Raw genomic sequence first — 17,776 nt, 5'->3', positions numbered from 1 at the left:
ATGTATTTTATTGCCGTCCCCGTCCCAGTCCCACTCTGAGTCTCAGTCCCAGTCCGACTCCGAGTCTCAGTCCCAGTCCTAGTCCTAATCCCCGTCCCACTCTCTCTCTGGATAATATATTACTCTGTACTAAAGCACTCATCAACAGCTTTCATTTGATATCCATATTGTATAAACACTGTCTAGGCATTCACTGGCCCACGTTTTGGCCTATATCTCGAGACCCTAGTCACCCAGGGGTATGAAAAATACCCTCTACACAACTAGAGACTCTCCTGAATTAAAAAAAATTTCATAGTACCTCTAAATCACGGCCCCCTCAGAAACCCCCACCCTCTCGGCGGGCCTGGTGATGTGCTATACTTGATATCATTCGCTATAATATTTTTTATTGATAAGCAGGTTGTTTAATTAAACACCAAGCAATTACACGGAAGTATATCCGCACCACCTGAAAATATGAGTGCCACTGCGTATACGCAACATTTTGTTATTACGTATAAACAAATAACACAAGTAAGGAAGGTTAAGTTCGGGTGTAACCGAACATTACATACTCAGTTGAGAGCTATGGTGAAAACATAAGGGAAAATAACCATGTAGGAAAATGAACCGAGGGAAACCCTGGAATGTGTTTGTATGACATGTGTATCAAATGAAAGGCATTAAAGAGTATTTTATGAGGGAGTGGGCCATAGTTCTATAGGAGGACGCCATTTAGGGATATAGCCATAAAGGTGGATCAGGGTTGACTCTAGAATGCGTTTGTACGATATGGGTATCAAATGAAAGGTATTAATGAGTATTTTAAAAGGGCGAAATCTTTAGTTCCATAGGTGGACGCCGTTTCGAGATATCGCCATAAAGGTGGACCAGGGGTGACCCTAGAATTTGTTTGCACAATATGGGTATCAAACGAAAGGTGTTAATGAGTATTTTAAAAGGGAGTGGGCCTTAGTTCTATAGGTGGACGCCGTTTCGAGATATCGCCATAAAGGTGGACCAGGGGTGACCCTAGAATTCGTTTGTGCAATATGGGTATCAAACGAAAGGAGTTAATGAGTATTTTAAGAGGGAGTGGGCCTTTCTGGACCAGGTGTGACTTTAGAATTTGTTTGTATGATATGGGTATCAAATGAATGGTGTTAATGAGTATTTTTAAAAGGGAGTAGGCCTTCGTTCTATAGGTGTTCGCCTTTTCGAAATATCGCCATAAAGGTGGACCAGGGGTGACTCTAGAATGAGTTTGTACGATATGGGTATCAAATGAATGGTGTTAATGAGTATTTTTAAAAGGGAGTAGGCCTTCGTTCTATAGGTGTTCGCCTTTTCGAAATATCGCCATAAAGGTGGACCAGGGGTGACTCTAGAATGAGTTTGTACGATATATGTATCAATTTAAAGGTATTAATGAGAGTTTTAAAAGGGAGTGGTGGTAGTTGTATAAGTGAAGGCGTTTTCCAGATATCGACCAAAATGTGGACCAGGGTGACCCAGAACATCATCTGTTGGATACCGCTAATTTATTTATATATGTAATACCTGCCACGATTTTAAGGGTTTTTTATTTCGCCCTGCAGAACTTTTTCATTTTCTTGTACTTAATATGGTAGGTGTCACAACCATTTTATAACGTTTTTTCTAAAGTAATATTTCGCGTCAATAAAACAATCCAATTACCTTACCATATTTCATCCCTTTTTTCGTATTTGGTATAGAATTATGGCATTTTTTTCATTTTTCGTAATTTTCGATATGGAAAAAGTGGGCGTGGTCATAGTCGGATTTCGTTCATTTTTCATACCAAGATAAATTGAGTTCAGATAAGTACGTGAACTGAGTTTAGTAAAGATATATCGATTTTTGCTCAAGTTATCGTGTTAACGGCCATGCGGAAGGACAGACGGACGACTGTGTATAAAAACTGGGCGCGGCATCAACCGATTTCGCCCATTTTCACAGAAAACAGTTAACGCCATAAAATCTATGCCCCTACCAAATTTCAAAAGGATTGGTTAATGTTTGTTCGACTTATGGCGTTAAAAGTATCCTAGACAAATTAAATGAAAAAGGGCGGAGCCACGCCCATTTTTAAATTTTCTTTTATTTTTGTATTTTGTTGCACCATATCAATACTGGAGTTGAATCTTGACATAATTTACTTATGTACTGTAAAGATATTAAATTTTTTGTTAAAATTTTACTTTTAAAAAATTTTTTTAAAAGTGGGCGTGGTCCTTCTCCGATTTTGCTAATTTTTATTAAGCGTACATATAATAATAGGAGTAACGTTCCTGCTAAATTTCATCATGATATCTTCAACGACTGCCAAATTACAGCTTGCAAAATTTTAAATTACCTTCTTTTAAAAGTGGGCGGTGCCACGCGCATTGTCCAAAATTTTACTAATTTTCTATTCCGCGTCATAAGTTCAATTCATCTACCAAGTTTCGTCGCCTTAGCTGTCTTTTGTAATGAATTATCGCACTTTTTCGGTTTTTCGAAATTTTCGATATCGAAAAAGTGGGCGTGGTTATAGTCCGATATCGTTAATTTTAAATAGCGATCTGAGATGAGTGCTCAGGAACCTACATACCAAATTTCATCAAGATACCTCAAAATTTACTCAAGTTGTCGTGTTAACGGACGGACGGACATGGCTCAATCAAATTTTTTTTCGATTCTGATTATTTTGATATATGGAAGTCTATATCTATCTCGATTCCTTTAAATATGTACAACCAACCGTTATCCAATCAAACTTAATATACTCTGTGAGCTCTGCTCAACTGAGTATAAAAATTTGCAATAAGATAATATTATAGATCAAACTACACACGGGGTGCAAAACAAATTCAAAATCGGTTCAGTAGTTTAGGAGTCCATCGTCGCCAAAAATGTTGTGACACGTGTTTTTTTATATATTAAGATTTAATAATTTGGGAAAAATTTAAACAATGGGACATCAGGACGGACAAGGCGAGAGCTGTTTCGATTATATCATATATACAAACATAAATTTAACACATGATTGCATACAAAGTATGTGCTGTGCAAAAAAGAATAAAATATGCAAGGAAGGCGCTTGGGATAAAGTTTACAACAACTGAGGTATGACATGGGTGAATGCGTTTGTAACACTTCAACCAACGGAGGAGTGCGGGTTCAAATCCCACTCCCGGGAGAAAAGACTTTGAAGAGATTTACAAGCAAGGTATAATCGAAACAGCGGTCGCCTTGTCCATCCTGATGTCACGTTTTTTAAATTTTTCCCAATTTATTAAATTAATCTATACGCATTTTTATAAATTTTTGAAATTTTATCAGGGCGGGAGCTAAGTTGCATGCCAACCTTTGTACATTGCGCGTGTCTCCAAAAAATATACCACATGAGCCCAAAGGTATGCAACTTGCACTCGTCTTATCACGATTATGAATGCCTCCTGGAATTCTTAGATTAATTCAGATTAGCAGATAATTACTTAGATCAATTTTTACCCTAAAGCCTCCACCGCACTAGTTTGACAGTGGCTACTGGATTCCGTTTGTGATACGTCGGTGGAGCATCGGAAGAAAATTCTTTACCGTAAGGCTCCAGGGAAGAAATAATTTAACGTCATGCTGGGAAGCGCTTTTAGGTAAATATCTAGAAAGCGCGTAACAAAGTTCACCAGACTTCTACCGCAATCTTTAGAATATAATTTTTCGTTCAATATTAGTTATATTGTGGTGACGACTAGTTTATTCAGACTTTCCTCTTCAGTTCAGATGTGGATTTATTAATATTCAGTTATCTATCCATGTTAGTCCTTCGCTAAAAGAGATGTTGAGAAGGCTAAACAACTAGAGTTTTCTTCCTCAAAGCATAAAAAGCTGTGGATCCAGAACATTTGATTATATAAAAATTCCCAAGAGAGATGATTGGGTCAAGTCGGGGGAATTTCAATATACACCGACGGTAACATTTGACTTGGGGTTTATTCAAAGTACTGAGACACCGAGTTACTACTTTCTGACTATTTATGGTAAAAATGTCCCACAGAGATGATGAGATCGAGTGAGATAGTTGCTTCGCTGCTTACGGGAGAGTTTCCATATACAGCGATAGTAGCATGAGCTTCTTCATGCGACGTTCAACCCCAGTGGGTTAGGGGGTCAGAATATTCCCACGGTAGGTATACCTGTCGTAAGAGGCGACTAAAATACCAAATTCAAAGAGCTGTGTAGCGCAACCCTTCAGGTTGCCAGCACAATATATAGCTTCTCCAAACCCAATTGTCAACCTCACCTATCCACTGCGAATCCTGTTTCACTAACAAACGAGGCTCTGGCGACCCCAAGCTACTCATGTAACTTGCGGGTGGGGAGGGAGATATGGTCTGAAGGTTTAACGTGGCCACATAAATCGTTCCCGAGATAGTCGGGCTAGCACCTTAATGGTATTGTGGTACCGGAGCGTACCGAATCTGTATCCGGCAAAGGAGCCTTACATCGATAACACTCCCCAAAGCCTTCGGGGAGCAACCTTATCGCTACAACAACAACTGCGACGTTCAACTTTTTTACAGAATATTGTGTCCAGATAAGTATATCAGCCGCAGCTTGGATAGATATCGCAACTATCAGTAAGAATATGTTGTTGTAGCGCTGTTAAACGGGTTTCACTTTATTTTCAGCTACTGCAAAGCGAACATGAAGTTCCTTGGCTCATAATTGTTCATTTCTGAACTAGAACTAAACTGTAGCCAATTTCTTGAAAGATAGCGTAATGGAACCTTCTACACCTCACATGGGTTCTGGGTTGTAGGTACATTGGGGTAACTGTATTACAGACGCACTTCGGTACGGCAAAACATATTCTTCTTGTCACAGAACGCTTTGTTATACCTTTTGGCAGATGCGAGTTTATGCTAAAAAAGAACTGCTACCCTCAAGCTAATGAAAGGTAACTACAAATTTTAGGTTGTGGGAGATCCAAGCAAGTCTGGCCAAAACGGAATCTTAAGAGCTCATGTAGTAATACTAACTGGGTACTTGCCAATTAGTAGGCATGCATAAATGCTTAGACGCTCGCTAATATAGATGGTATAAAAATCACCAAAAAAGGAAAGGGTGGATGAGCTCATCTGTAGCTTTCTGGCGTTATGTGGCACCAGATAAACCACCTGGGAGCTCTCTTCGCTGACAGTCTACACTACATTATGGCGCATGCCATTAAAGAGCTGATATCTTTTATCAGGCCCTCAATATGGTTCAAAATGTATTGGTTATATTGCCTTTTCGTGGTAACACAACAGCCTTAATGGCTTTAGCTTCTGTATGTCTCTGCGATTTCAGCTTGACAATATCTATCTATTTATTATTTTCACTGCCTAAAAGAGAGGTATATCTTTAAGAAGTATAGTTCAGATGTACTTTGAAACGCTGCTAAATTTAAGTTTACCAAACAGCATACATATAATAGTTGGACCTACGTACATATGAAATCTGAAACAAACTGCAAATAAAAAAGATCCAAACTCATATAAATTTCTTTTACAGCTCTGCGTTGGTGGTTCTTGGATTGACACTGTGACCATAGAAATGGATCCACTTGATGCGGGCACTGATAATGGTTTCACATTTACCGCACCTAATTGGCCAACATCACCACAAGGCGTAATCTATCGTATTACATCACGCTACCCAGCACATCCGGCAAGCAGTTTTTTCTATCCGAAGAGCAAACGTTTGCCTCCAATAGCAACATTTCAATTTATAAAGGTAAGAGAAGTCAAAGTAGGCAATTAAATAAGAGAAATTAAGAAAAAAATTAAGTTAAAGTATGTCTATTAGCGTGAACATAAGTATATTTGTATGTTTATATGTATGTTTAAAGGAAGCTAAGTGTTTTGTTTGAACGCAGAGGTACTATGCACATAAATATTGAATGACGTGAATGAATATCATATATGTGACCCGGCCAATGAAAGGGTGGCTTATGACTCAAAAAAGAAATTGCGAGAAAGAGCTGTTAAAGATAAACAATGCATTTCTTCAGTTTCTTAATATTTTTCTTTTTTTTTTTGAGTCATAAGCCACCGTTTCATAGGCCGGGTCACATATATTATTTCTAATTGCTGTTTTTATGTACGGGTCCCTTTTCCGCTCTTATTTGGAATCCAAATATATAAATAAAGTTTTGGTTGTAAAAATGGAGATTCGGGCTATTAGCGAGCTTTGGTCAATTTTGGTCGTAGTGCTTTTGTTTAGCTATATTTTATTAAAATAATTTGTTAAAAATAGCCGATTGTGAGCACACAAAGAAATCTATTTGTACTATGGCACTATTGTGAATATTTGCTCCGCATTACGGGCAGTTGATATTGTACGCTAGATGGCAGCGCAAGCTGTAAATTTTAATTGATTCACAGCAGTACCTAGTATGCGCTAGATGGTAGCGCAAGCTGTAAGTTAATATAATATCTGATTTCTGTTGATATTTTAAAAGAGACTTTTATATTGGTTGGGTAAGATGCGCACGGGTCAGGCTCGTATGTTCTAGTTTGTCCGTCAATATCTTTATTCAAACTTCTCATTCTTTCCTACTTTATCCTTCGAGAACATCGTATGTTCACATATCAAGATTTAAAAGTAGAGTGCTGTTATTCAAAAGTGTTTGATATTGTAACGAATTTACTGCAATTCCTCTTATTTGCTACCTTGTACTAACGTTGGTATCACTAAACTGTTGAATAAATAACTCCAATATTTAATAATGCAAAATGGCATTTATTAAGGTACTTCACAATAACACTGATACTTCACACCCAATAGCTTGTTTAAATCGAACTCATTGTAGCGCCTCTACTGTTGCTACCTTTTATCCTCTTTGATTTCCTCGTTGCATCTTCTAGGCGCTTCCAGAATTTACTAAGTTACTGCTATAAAATTATAACTACAGATGCACGTGTATAGCTTCTCACATGCGCGTGTATTTGTGAGCGACACTTCCACAATTATAATTGCATTCTTTTGGGAGCATCTCAGATAAGATATTTGCATGTGTTTGTGCGTTGCTTCTCCGCTGCGTGTACGCACATATGTGTACACATAATGATTGATTCGTTTATGTAGATACAAGTAACTGTCTGTTTTATTGTTGTTGTGACTTCATTTACTTAGCATCAGACTAGGGATGTGAGTATCACTTAGTGTCACTGATATTCGTCACAATATTTTTATGCTAGGAAGTGATCAATTTTGTGCAGCACATTTATGATTTGGTTTTAGCATATCTCTTGAGGTGTGATTTCAGCACCTTTATGATATAGGGAAACTATATTAGTACTCGCATTAAAAACAGTTCAGCGTCTTTATATAATTAGTATGTAAAATATACACAAACACAAGTAAACAATGTGTGCTACTCTGAGAGTGATGCTTATTTCCACTCTTTGCAATAAAAATGTTAACAGCAGTAAGAGTGAGAGAGTCGACTTTGTTTGTGAGAGCAATATTGATATGCCCTGCTATGCTATGCAAGTATAATTTTCCATTTAGCAATGCGTCTTGCTTACACGTCCCCGTATGTTTAACAAGTTTTGCATGTAGCTAAGCGTGGGGCAGTTGAGGGCGAGCAGTTTAATATGAGTTATAAGGGAGTAATTTGATGCGCTTGTTATCGTGTGAGTCGTGGCACAGTGGATGACGTACCCGACTCACACGTTTGGGGTTGCGGGTTCAAAGCCCACTGCAAGCAAGCATTTTTTAAATTTATTATCTTTTTTTTATTTTATAAATTCTTATTTTAATGGACTGTATGTTATTTTACTTAGAGAGAGGTCACTATGTACCTGTTACACCTTGTATTTATTCATTGGGGCGAGCACTGGGGGCTCCAAGGTATTGGCTGCGGGATGAGCCACCTTGTTTTGCTTTGAAAAACCCCCCGTATTTATTCATTGAGGGCGAGCACTGGGGGCTCTGAGGTTTCGCTTTAATGAGCCACCTCATCTTCTATTTGAAGAACCTCTTGTATTTATTCATTGGGGGCGAGCACTGGGGGCTCTGAGGTTTCGCTCTAATGAGCCACCTCATCTTCTATTTGAAGAACCTCTTGTATTTATTCATTGGGGGCGAGCACGGGGGGCTCTGAGGTTTCGCTCTAATGAGCCACCTCATTTTCTATTTGAAGAACCCTTAAAAAATGTGATATGGAGGCGAGCACTGGGGCTCTGAGGTTTCGCTCTAATGAGCCACCTCATCTTCTATTTGAAGACCCCTTTCAAAATGTGATGTGGAGGCGAGCACTGGGCTCTGAGGTATTGGCACCCTATCTTCTACTCGAAGAACCTCGATTTTAAATTAAAAACTAAAACTATATCTTTAGAATATTTCACTAACAAGTTGAGAATTACAAGCACACTCAATGGCTAATGAAACAAACGAAAGAAAAAAAATTCATAGTTTAAGTCGCTTAAACAGCATGTCTGTTCTTCGCGATGGCATTGCATTTTTGCAGTATTTATCAGATTGAACTCCTTAACATTTTGGAGAACACTTTCGTACGATTTGTATTCCCACAATATGTCCTACCATTATCATTTTAATAAATCGGTCAGCATTACAAGCACACGTAGATAATTGCTTTTCTGAGGCAAAATATGGTTTTTGATAAATAAATACAAGAGATTTTGGGCCAATCTTCTCTCCAAATTTGCGTCATTCCCCTTTTTGTTTTTCCTACAAATTCGCGAGATCGTACCTACATGTTTTACGCCGACTCCGAACGGCATATGCAAGACAGATGAATTTTAACTGAGATGCTTTTCATCTCAGAAAAATACTCTGAGTCTTTACTAAGTCGCTTCCGAGAAGAGTCCCCGATTAGAAAAACTTTCGTCTATAAATTTTTGATGTAACTTTGCCCGGAAGTTGAGCCCAGGACCCTCGGTGTGGTAGGCGGAGCACGCTACCACCACACCATGGCGGCCTCTTTTCTAGTTGGTAGAAAAACAAACTGACTAGCTCAAAGCACTTCACTATTTCGTGAGCTGGGCCCAGAGAATCCGGGATCCCAAAATAAAAACTATTTCCTCTTGAAAAATGAACCCCCTTGAAATATGAACACCTTTTTCAATTTAAGTTCAGAAAATTACAATTTAAGTTCAGAAATTTATAGTTCAAGTTCAGAAATTTACAATTCAAGTTCAAAAATCTACATTTCCAGTTCAGAAAATAACAATTCAATTTCAGAAAATTTTTTAAGAATTTTTTAATTACTGAAATGGAAATAAAAGTATGTAAGATGGTATGTGTGCAGAGTTTCCAATTCAAGTCCAGAAAATTACAACTCAAGTTCAGAAATTTCAATTTAAATCAGAAAGTTACAATTCAAATTCAGAAATTCCAATTTAAGTTCAGAAAATTACAATTTAAGTTCAGAAAATTACAATTCAAGTTCAAAAATCTACATTTCCAGTTCAGAAAATAACAATTCAATTTCAGAAAGTTATTTAAAAATTTTTTAATTCCTGCAATGGAAATAAAAGTATGTAAGATGGTAAATGTTAGTGAAAGGATATGAAATATGTTAAGATTAAGACTTCTTAACTCACTTAAATCAATTTTGCTCACGTGAAGAAAATAGCCTAAAAAAACGTTTCCTCTCTCCTCCTCTCATAAGAGGTCAGTTACAAGGACATCTAGCTATATGCTAAAGTTCACAAGCAATGATCTGCATTGAGTATGACAGCAGTGATGGCGAAATCAACGGAGCGTTCACAATCCCGCAAGTAACGTATAGGTACTGTGTGCACAGATAAGGTCTGCCTCCACCTGCCTCTCGCAACTCTGTAGAGGTCACCCCCTTTCACCCCTTCGACTGGAGTACTTTGATGGCCGGAGCATCCTCTTGCACTTGTTGCAAAGAGTTATCCTCCATTTAATTTCATAGCTCGGGATGTACACGCCATGGAGAAAATTTGGGTACAGTATATCCAAGCCACCACTGTCAGCGAAGCATCAAAACTTCCGCAAATAACATATAAGTATTACATTATTTTCTGAACTTGAATTGTAATTTTATGAACTCGAATTGTAATTTTATGAACTTGAATTTAAATTTCTTAACTTAAACTGGAAAAGGTGTAGTGCGTGCAAAACTATTAAGCGCATGAGCTGGTAAAAATACTTATTTGCTTGTTTAGCTATCAGAATATATTTATAAGTTAATGATAAATTATGCGTCATTAATGGGTCGCTGCACTTTGCTTCATATGTTGATTAATTGGGCAAAAACAACATGGCAAGCTGTCAACGCACTCGTTTGTTGGTTGTTTATTTTTACTTTTATTCTTATATTATTTTTATGTACACTCATTTTGCTCTATACATATTTTTGTATATTGTTGTCAGCTGTTGCCACACTTAATTAACAGTAAATCAGTGGCACTTGCTACACAACAATTAACGGCGGCCAATATTAATTTGTTTTATGTTGCATATAGCACACACAAGAACGCAAATATTATTTTGTAGAATGAAAAGGATGGCTAAAGCAGTAGCAGGCATAAAAGAGAAATGAAATAGAATAAAAATGAGCATACTAATGACCCATTAACAACAGCGGCCACCACATTCAATGTATAGCGTGAAATGGTAACTCCCTCACACTGTGTGCATGTGTGTTGAAACCTTTGCGCATACATATAAGTATGTGTAAACCAAATAAATATGCGTGCATGAAAAAAAAAAATAATAATAATTATAAAAAATTACTTATGTGCAAACATTTACGACCTGCAATTGGGAAGAAATCACATCACGCACAAAATTTGCTGCCACAATATCTATTAGTTGATGTTGCATGCCACATATTAGCAATTTTACCTGCTTTCAGGTCAGTGGCGTAGTGAAGTTTTCTTGCGCCCGGGGAAAATATTTCTTTTTCCCAAAGGGACTTTGCTTTTTCCTTTGTTCTTTGCAGAGAGTGTCTCGAATTTCGGATAGTTCAGTCGCTAATGATTTAAGATCATGATACGCTTCTCTAAAATTCATCCACGGATCTTGTAACCTGAGCTGTACACGATCAATCCTCCTTAAGATTTCATAACAGAAATGAACTAATGTTATGAAACTTAAATTTATATTATTTGCAACAGAATTGTAGCTTCGCTTCGGATGTCACTTGTCGTATTAGTGTCCGCTGCCAATTGTTCTAAGAGTTCTACTACATTCTCTAGCCCATCGACGATAACGCTAGCCGCCTGTGTTCTGGCGCAGCATCGTGTTTCCGATTCACGTTTGTCAGTTTTTGGTAAAGCATTTTTTAATAACTACCATCGTAGGGTTGAAGGTGGGAAAAAAGTTATAAGCTTTTAATTATTCCACAACCTGTCCAAAGTGTTCCGGATATACATACATATGCATGCAATTTTTAGTATAGACAATTTTTTTTTTGCAGAAATCAGTTATAATAAAAATACAAATTATCTGGGAAGCTCTGCTTTGCGGACCATTGGCGCCCCCCCTGTGAGTAGCTCCCGGGGCAAGATACCCCCTTGCTCCCCCTACACTACGCCACTGTTTCAGATTCACATACTCCGCACGAGTGAGAAAATATTTAATTATATATTACATGTTTATGTACATACATAGTTTATTTGATTCACTACAAACACACGCATAGACACACACCTTGGTGGCTTATCACTCATTTTCTTTTCTTTTTCATTGCGCACATTTGCTTAATTACAGTACGACGCTGGGAAGACGAATTTAGTAAATGGGCGTTAAAATATACGCTCAAACGGAATAAAGTTGAGTGAAAGAGGCGTAAATTGTATGCAAATGATAGCGTGGCTTACTAAGTCGAATTGGAAATGTGGCATTAAAAGGTCGTTAGGAAGCATTTGGTGTTTATCTCATTTTCTGCTTTTCTGTGCAGGATTTGATTTAATGTAATTGCTGGTCGTAAATGATTTTTAATTTTGACCTAATATTTACCACATGAGTTTTTCGACTATTCAAAGGTTTCGTTGGTAACAAGCAGATGTAAGTAAAGTAGTTGAGATTTGCTTAGGGTTGATAGGTTTTAAAAATCATAGTGCTTTCATAATTATCAGTTTAAGATGCTATGAAAAAAAAAAAAAAAATCGTTTGAAAACAGATAGATTTCAGCATTGAGCCAACGTCAGGACCTTTTTTCATACTGAGTGCTTTTGGTTGTTTGTCTTGTTTTAGTTGTTCCTAGGTATATGAGCAGATTTTGTCGAAAATGAAGGTATATTTGTGAGTATGCGGCTGCCTTGGTGCGCTGGTGGTGTGCTCAAACTACCACACCGGATGTCGTTAGTTCAATTCCTGAGTAAAGCAACATAGAGATTTCATAAAAAAGGATGTTTAAGCAAGGTCGCCCTTGGGTAGAACTTTGGCAAACACTCCAAATTTGTTTCTGCCATGAAAAGCTTCTGATTGAAAATTCAACTGCCTTGCAGCTCACGTTCATAGTCGGCATCTTATATATGTACATATGTATGTAGGGCCTATAAAAAATGTTTGCATGGCAGCCGAATTTCAGGAAAAATTAAGAGGAAGCAGAAAGAAAATTGGGAGGGAAACTTGGCCTACCATCTCCAAGGTAATCGCGTGTGTTATTAAAAGTAACTAATGTGCTAGTAACTACACAAAGAGAGTCTCTACATAATTTCGGAATAGGGGCTCAGTAGCTTGTGCGGTTAGCACAAAAGAAAAAAAAAAAACACAAGCTAACAAGTTTCATCTTTTGTTCTTGAACTTAATAACAGTGTCCATGAGCAAAAAAGAAGGACTCAGACGGTTGATAAACGTATAAAAAGACTTTATAGCTTCACGTCTTCCGCTTTCCTATTGTCAACCTTATCTACCTGAAGGAAAACTTGGTGCTTTTTTTATCATATTTATATTAAGCAAGCGAGGCTCTGGCCACTATAAGTTCCTCATGGAATTAGGAATTGGAGGCGGTATAGCGTAGAAATTTCAGTGTGGTCATATTCAATAGTTCTAAAGATATTTAGTACCCTAACAGTATGTATTACCGGTTCTACATCACGAATAGTCTCATAAACATTGATAACACTTACCAAATGAAACAGATCACAACGCTAGGGGACACTATCATCTCTCTTGTGGTGAAAAGTTTCAGTCAACCAAATATTTTGGCGGTTCGTCAATGGATCTGTCAAACTCACTGTGTACGTGAATAATATTTCAGTCATCATAGTGGTAAATACATACAAACAGGCAGCAGCAATATAGACTGTCGAATTTTTTTTCCTGCATGCGTATACATATAGAGAAAAGAGACTGAGGCAGAGACAGAGGAAGAGGGGGAGAGAGAGACAGGGAGAGAGAGACAGGGAGAGAGGAAGAGGGAGAGAGAGAGAGACATACAGGGAGGGAGGGAGCTATTTTGAAGGAAAAGCGAATTGGACAGTGGTGGAGAAAATTAGATGTGGGAGAGATGGGAGGGAGATTGAAAGAGAGAGGAAGAAATAGAGAGAAAAAAGGAAGAGTGTGATGATGAGAAAGAGGGGAGGGAGAGAAAAAGTGGTAATAAGAGTGAGAAGGAGACGGAAGGTGTGTGAGAGGAAGGGATTTAAAGGGAGAAATAGAGGGGAAGAGGGAGAAAATATAGCAATTTTTTGCCGTTTAAATTTGACTTCAATAATAATTGTTAATAAATATTTACCGAAAGTTTCACTTTCAAACTTACTTAATTGGCTCTTAACCGTTTAAACAGTTATGGCCGTCAAAGAAGGCGACTGGCGCGCTCCTTTTCTGGGTTAACTGGCGCCATTTGTTAACACCAAGGAAATTTAAATCGTTTTCCAACTGTTACTTCCACTAGTGTTGGCCGCCCTCGTACAGCTCATAATTAAATCTTTTTCGGTACTTGCCGTCACCAGCGCACAGAAGTCCGTAAATCTTTCGAAGAACTTTTCTCTCGAACACACCCAGAGCCGCGTCATTTGATATTGTCATCGTATATGCCTTTGCATCATATAGCAGAACGGGTACGATAAATGACTTTTAGAGCATGATTTTCATTTGCCGAGAGAATACTTTATTTTTCAATTGCCTGCATAGTTGAAAGAAGTATTTTGGCAAGACTGATTCTTCGCTGCATTTCAGAGCTGATATTGTTGTTCAGCTTACAACAGAGACTGTTTCAAAATTATGTGACACAAAAGGCATTTTACGTTTACAAGTCAAGATAGATGATTTTATTCAAGCTAGTGCGATAAAAATTTGTAACAGAGCTATGTAATCTTTATATATAAAAATCACGTGTCACAATGTTTGGCCGCGATGGACTCCTAAACTACCGAACCGATTTTGAATTTGTTTTGCACCCCATGTGTAGTTAGATCTAACTTGAGGTATAGCTTATATCTCAGTTTATAGTCGCAATATTATTTTATTGAAATTTTTTTTATTTGTTTATACGTAATAATAAAATGTTATGTATACGCAGTGGTGCACCTCTTTTCAGTTGGTATGGATATGTTTGTGCGCGAGCTTATTTAACGTTACATAAATACATATATACATATAGCATATCACCAGGGCGGGCGAGAGGGGGACCCGGGTTTCTGAGGGGGCCCCCGATTTCTGGTACTAAGACATTGTTTTTAATTTAGGAGAGTCTTTAGTTTTTCAATGTGCAATTTTTAGGCCGAATTTCAAAAGTAACGAATATTTGCATTTCGTTTTAATATTATAGTGAAGTATGAAAAATAAAAATCAATATATATTAAAAGAAAGGCTAAAGTGTGTTTTAGTTGGTCGCCAGTGTTTGAAGAGATGCGTCGGTCGATTTTGTTCAAACATACCTGTTTACTTACGTTCTATTCGATTTGCCTGAAATTTGGTATATAAGTTTGCCTATATTAGTAATACTAGTATTTACGATCCTTTTTTCCGGGAAGTAGACCAGAGACGGACTGGGACTGAGACTCGGAGTGGGACTGGGACTTGGACTGGAACAAAATGCATACCACCCTCTGGGACAGGCAATAAGGGATGAAGAAGAATGAGATGAACTTGAGAGAAGAGAAAAGAGAGAAGGAGACTGAGAAAGAGATAGAATGAGACGAAGATGCAGATAGATGAAGCGAAAAAGACGGAGAGGGGAGTGAATAAAAGAATTAGGAGAAAGTGAAGAGGGCGGGAGGGCAGAGTTAGATGGAAAAAGCTCATTACAATATATGCAGATAGGCCAAATTTAGGGCAGAACAACGTCTGCTGGGTCTTCTGGTAAAATATAAAATGTATCCTTGTGAAGTTAATGTCATAAAAATTCCGAACAATAAAAATAGTGGCGACAGTAATTGCTTCCGTAAATTAAACTTACAACTAATTTGAGAACTCCAACAATCACATGTAGTTAGGTACATATGCACTTATATAAAAAGAAAAGCTAGCTCGCCGTATTTTATCTTTTCTATATCTTTGTATGTTATACAAATCTATTGCAGTAAAATAAACGCAAGATCTATACACTTTTTTATTTTGTTTGACAATACCAACAAATTTAGCCTACGCAAACCGCTTTGCGTTGAAGTGGTAAATTGCTGAGCTGACATTTTGATAGTTGGTCACTGGGCGTTCACCTTCAAACTCAACTTGTTTTCTCTTCTCATTGAGTACTTATACTCAATCTACATATCTAATGCCTTCTGCGGTTAGGATTATTGTGTCACTAGCAGTTATGCTCCATTTTATGCTCTTGACTTTATATACCGTAAATAGCCAGTTTTGTGGTCATAAAATAGAAATTTGAAGGCGTTTGTATAATTAGAATGACACTACTCATTGCCTTATAAACTATACTTACTGACATGAGAACAAATAACCGATGCATAGAGTACTAGTACGATGAGAATAACAAAGTTTACGATCATAGCAAGAAATTAAAGTTTGGTACATTTACAAATATATCTACACAAACAAATACATATGCGCACTCAAATTTAGATTTATGATACTACTTTGGTAGTAAAATCTACGCACATGCATACATTTGAGTACACAAATTCATGTATTAGCATCATCTGCGTGATTGTGTGTATTTACAGCATCAGTGGAACGAGTTTTATAGCTTTGTATGTAGAGGTATGTTAGTGTTTTTGCTAATATATGTTAGGCGGTAATGTGGGCGAAGCTTTTGTGGTTTCATATTGACTGCTTTTATAGGCGTATACTGAAATTTCGTTTTTGCCCCAGTTATTTTATGGTGATCACGCAGCATTTAAATTGATGCTTTGCCTACTTTTAGGCGTTTAAGGCAGTACAGCAACATTCCTTTTTACGCTGACGATTATGTATATATATCTAAATGGAAATAAAAAGTTACGATAAGACATATATAAAAAGCGACATTCAGTTTTATTGAACTGTCTTTTGTTATAAAGATATTCGATTTTATATGTAGCATTTTTTAAATACATTTCTTAGGGAATTTTTTCTTGAGGCATGTGCCAAACTAATACGTAAACTGTACTAAATTTTATTTTACTCAGGTCAATGTCGAGCTATTTTTAATACAACTCCACTAAGTGGAACTCCTCAGAAACTTTCCTAATTATTTATAGTAGCAGGGTACCCGGCGTTGCTCGGGTTTGGCAGATACTGTAAACTATGCATGTATGTATTTAATAAGTTACCAGAAAAGTTACCCGACGTGTGTTGTATATAGATGTTGGTTTCCAAACTTGATTACCAAGTGTGGATTCTGGGTTTACAAATCTTCGATCTTGTCTTACTTGAGAGGAGCCCGCCGGCTCGTTGTATGTATGAGTGGCTGCGGAAGGGGCGTATGTACGTAACTCACTGGTGGCTTTCCTAGTAGCCGCTTCATGGGGAAAGCCCAGCCGATCCCAAATAGGATTATGAATAAAGCACTCAATAAAAACACTTATTTGTTTTATACAATTAATATTTAATATTTTCCAATTTAATTAGTACTTGGAGAAAAGATATGACTGCACCGTCTCGAGTCTTGAAAAATTCTGTATCTGCACATTTTTGTACAGGGTCGTATTATTGATCATCAGCTCATGCTTAACACATGGTTGCGTTTTTGAATATTTGATGTGGTGAAATAGGTTGACTTAAGGTACCATAACAATACTAATCTAAATAAGTAGGTCTATTTTAACGTATTCCTTCCCGTTACACAAAGTCAAGCAATCAGATATAAGATTTTATTGAACTTCTTCAAAATGTATCTCCCAATTTTTCTTATTTTTACCCTTTATAATTTCCTTATTTCTCCCTTTTCTGTTTTTACAGCCTCTACCTCTCTCCTTCTTCATCTCATATAGACAGTTATTTTTATAATGTAATGCTTAAATTTAATAAAAACTTTGAAATCACCCAATGCAATCGCTTTAACATTTTGTGAATTCAATGCTATGACCAAACAAAAGTTCTGCACTTAAGTGCGTACATGGCGTATGAGTAAGTTTTGCTGACATACAAAATTCGTCGCACCTCCTCCTGGCGCGCGTGAAATTGAAAAGAAAAAAAATTAATTTTAATTTCTTAATTCTGAAATTTAAAAAACCTTCCTCTTGATCGAAGAAACCTATAGCAAAAATCTGGTGATGATTGAAGTGTGGGAAATACGTTTCCGTAAGGAACAAATACACAGAATTTGAATTTTATATATACAGATTTTTATTGAACGCAAAAATCTAATTTAAAGCAATTTTTTGACTTCATATCGTAAGCCTTTAATATTTTATTTTTT

The 17,776-nt window shown here is 37.1% G+C and overlaps 1 protein-coding gene across 1 annotated transcript in view; it reads left to right on the top strand.

Annotated features, from left to right (window-relative positions):
• Positions 1 to 17,776, top strand: part of mspo (M-spondin) — a 379,491-nt gene that overhangs the window by 303,585 nt on the left and 58,130 nt on the right. Inside the window, exon 3 of the mRNA XM_067771342.1 lies at positions 5,542 to 5,763. Within this exon, the coding sequence (XP_067627443.1) occupies positions 5,542 to 5,763 (222 nt within the window). The remainder of the gene's footprint in view (positions 1 to 5,541; positions 5,764 to 17,776) is intronic.

Source organism: Eurosta solidaginis, chromosome 3 (genome assembly GCF_040869045.1).
Source record: "Eurosta solidaginis isolate ZX-2024a chromosome 3, ASM4086904v1, whole genome shotgun sequence".
Taxonomy (NCBI): Eukaryota; Metazoa; Arthropoda; class Insecta; order Diptera; family Tephritidae; genus Eurosta; species Eurosta solidaginis.
The sequence above is the reverse complement of the archived record's forward strand: the minus strand, read 5'-3'. Positions and strand labels throughout refer to the sequence as shown.